Below are 2,997 nucleotides of genomic sequence, written 5' to 3'. Positions count from 1 at the left end.
AGATGTTTAGAATAAGGGAACCATATGGATCAAAATCATAATATTTTATTAAATATTTGAAAATTTTATAAACTTACCCAATAATGTTATTTTTAAATAAGCTCTCTAATATTGCAAAAGATAATGATATAATGAAATAGAATAATTTACTATTTCAAAAATTAAGTTGGGTTAAGTGGGCTTTCACTGGGTTTTCCCCATGGGCCCAATCTAATCTATAGCCCAATCCACGATATTTCATCCTTCTTCCCTCAACTCCTCTCAATCTTCCTCTCTCCCACGCGCGCACAAGCTCACGGAGTTGCAATGGACTCACTCACCGTCTCCACATCCTTCACTCACCACTGCTCCGTCCCCACGCGCCGCCGCAGCCTCCTCCAAGTGCCACCACCCACCACCCTCTTCCTCCAGCCTTCTAAGCTCCCTGCACCTAACCTCCTACTCAAATGCTCATCTTTCACTTCCTTCCACAGCCACCATCGAACCCTCAACTCCCCCAATTCTCCGGAATCCCTTGTGCTCCACCTCTCCGCTTCTAGTCCCCAGACGCCGGCCACCGCCATGCGTGGTGCGGAGGCCGACGCAATGGGGTTGTTGCTCAAGGAGAGGATAGTTTTTTTGGGGAACAATATTGATGACTTTGTTGCTGATGCGATTATTAGTCAGCTGCTTTTGTTGGATGCTCTGGATTCGACTAAGGATATTCGGCTTTTTATCAATTCCCCTGGTGGGTCGCTCAGGTGTGTGAACAAATTTGTCCCAATTAATTTTCTTTCTTCACAGTTTCTTGTTTCTGGAATTTGCACATGTACTTACTTCATAGTATATTGTCTGTCTATTTCACAGTTGAATTGGCTATTTTCCTCTTGAGTTTTCTGGTTGATGAAATTGCTATCCAACAGATGATTTTGTTGTATAGGTGGTCGAGATAAACTTCATGCTTAACTCCATTACAAAGTTTACTAGGAATATGTAGTTGGTATTTCTTTTGGACATTCTCAGCGTATTCATACCTGTGCCCATCAGAGTGTTGGCTAAGATATAGTGGCGGTTGTCTCGTACAGTCTCTAATGAGTTTCTACATATTAATTGAAGTTGCTATATTGCCGGAGTTTTTAGATTTGGAAGATCTCTTGTTCTTTTTGGATCTTTCTTGTTCTGTCATTTAACTTACTCGTTTCAACATATCCTGCATCTTAGGTTTCAAATTTAACTTGTTCGTAGTAGAAAGCAAATGGATGTTCTGGAATTTCACCCAGTAACTTGGGAACAGCTGTTTGTTACTGTACATGTTCCTAGTTCAATTCGATTTTGGGTTTTCCTTTAAAAGGCCCATGCTTATTCCCCTTAGTTATACTTATTGGAGGATTCAACTTGTGTATATACTGCACTTCTGTCAGATGATATGCTTCTGTAACATGGAGGACTTCTTGACAATTGTGCAGTTGTTTGCAGCTCTTGATTCTCCTGCCTTGCTTTCCAATTCAAAAGAAAAAAGAAGGCATTGAGAAAAAGAAGTACCGAAAACCTTAATGTGGCTCTTGTTGCTTTCTAGGAAACTTTCTCTTCTAAAGCTATTCAATTTTTTTGTAAATTCTGTCCAAATACATGCTGGAAAGTTCTTAGCTTGGTGCTTCTTTATAACCATATTTTTCTTGAAATTTTCCTTCTGGTTAGCTGCTTGAGTCCTAAAAGAGATGGTATATACAAGCCAAACCTTCTTTTACAATTTACATAATACAATATCATCTTCGTCAGTTTTAATAATTATGATCTAGTTTTATTATTTCATTTTACTGCTTATTGAGCAATTTATATTAGTGTATTGATCGATTTCTTGCTCAGTTGAATAATACTTAGCTTTGCTATCCATCAGTGCTACCATGGCAATCTTTGATGTTGTACGGCTTGTGAGGGCTGATGTCTCCACAGTTGCATTAGGCATTTCAGCATCAACAGCTTCCATCATCCTTGGTGGCGGCACTAAAGGAAAGCGCTTCGCGATGCCCAACACACGAATCATGATACACCAACCACTTGGCGGTGCTAGTGGACAAGCGATAGATGTGGAAATTCAAGCACGGGAAGTCATGCATAACAAGAAGAATGTCACACAAATCATATCTGAGTTCAGTGGACGATCATTTGAGCAAGTCGAGAAAGATATTGATAGAGATCGTTACATGTCCCCCATCGAAGCAGTTGAATATGGTATAATAGATGGAGTCATTGATAGAGATAGCATTATCCCACTTGTGCCTGTGCCTGAAAGGGTTAAGGCCTCTACATTCAATTACGAGGAGATAAGCAAAGACCCGAGGAAGTTTTTGACCCCAGATATCCCTGACGATGAGATATATTAGGCAGGCAATTATTACAGGTATTCTATTGTTTATGGTTCCATTTCACACTAGACCAACTTATGGTTCCTATTCTCGATTGTCATGATGAGCTAAGTAATGACCATACATATATGTGCATGTATCTGTATCTATATATCTATTTATCTCTTTATATACACACATATATGCTTATTCAGCACGGAAAGAAAGAACATAAAAAAGCAGCTAACTAACAGTCAGTCCTAGAACGATTTCTCTCGATACTTCAACTGCAAGGATCATTTTGATTTCTTTTGCATATCAAAAAACTTTGTTAACCATATACATATTGTTATCTTTTGAGCACATATTTGTTCAACTCGGTTTAATCATTATTTTATTGCTTGGGCGACCTGTTTTCTTGCCACTTGGCATGGCACCCGAAGATCCAATACATGAAAATATCATCAAATGACTCTGATTCTGTGTCTATCTGTAGTGTCTAATACAGAAATCACCAAAAAGCCAAAAATTATTGCTCCAGAGGGAGAAAAGAACCAGAATAAACAAATTAGTGTGAAATTTGGTTTCATAAGAGATTTTCAGATTGGTGTTTGATGATCATGAATGCTGTTGTTGCAAATTTATGTATTTACCTTGTTGCTACCGCTCTTTG

The 2,997-nt window shown here is 38.7% G+C and overlaps 1 protein-coding gene across 2 annotated transcripts in view; it reads left to right on the top strand.

The window, feature by feature from the left end:
- The window catches only part of LOC105172755 (ATP-dependent Clp protease proteolytic subunit 4, chloroplastic), a 3,356-nt gene continuing 612 nt past the window's right edge, over nt 254–2,997 (top strand). For both annotated transcript variants that reach the window (XM_020697503.1, XM_011094331.2), the window contains exons 1-2: nt 254–740; nt 1,877–2,380. In XM_020697503.1, coding sequence (XP_020553162.1) covers nt 307–740; nt 1,877–2,363 — 921 coding nt within the window. In that variant the 5' untranslated portion in view covers nt 254–306 and the 3' untranslated portion in view covers nt 2,364–2,380. The remainder of the gene's footprint in view (nt 741–1,876; nt 2,381–2,997) is intronic.

The sequence above is a fragment of the Sesamum indicum genome, linkage group LG10 (assembly GCF_000512975.1).
Source record: "Sesamum indicum cultivar Zhongzhi No. 13 linkage group LG10, S_indicum_v1.0, whole genome shotgun sequence".
Classification (NCBI taxonomy): domain Eukaryota; kingdom Viridiplantae; phylum Streptophyta; class Magnoliopsida; order Lamiales; family Pedaliaceae; genus Sesamum; species Sesamum indicum.
Note: the sequence above shows the minus strand (reverse complement) of the source record. Positions and strands in the feature narration are given on the sequence as shown.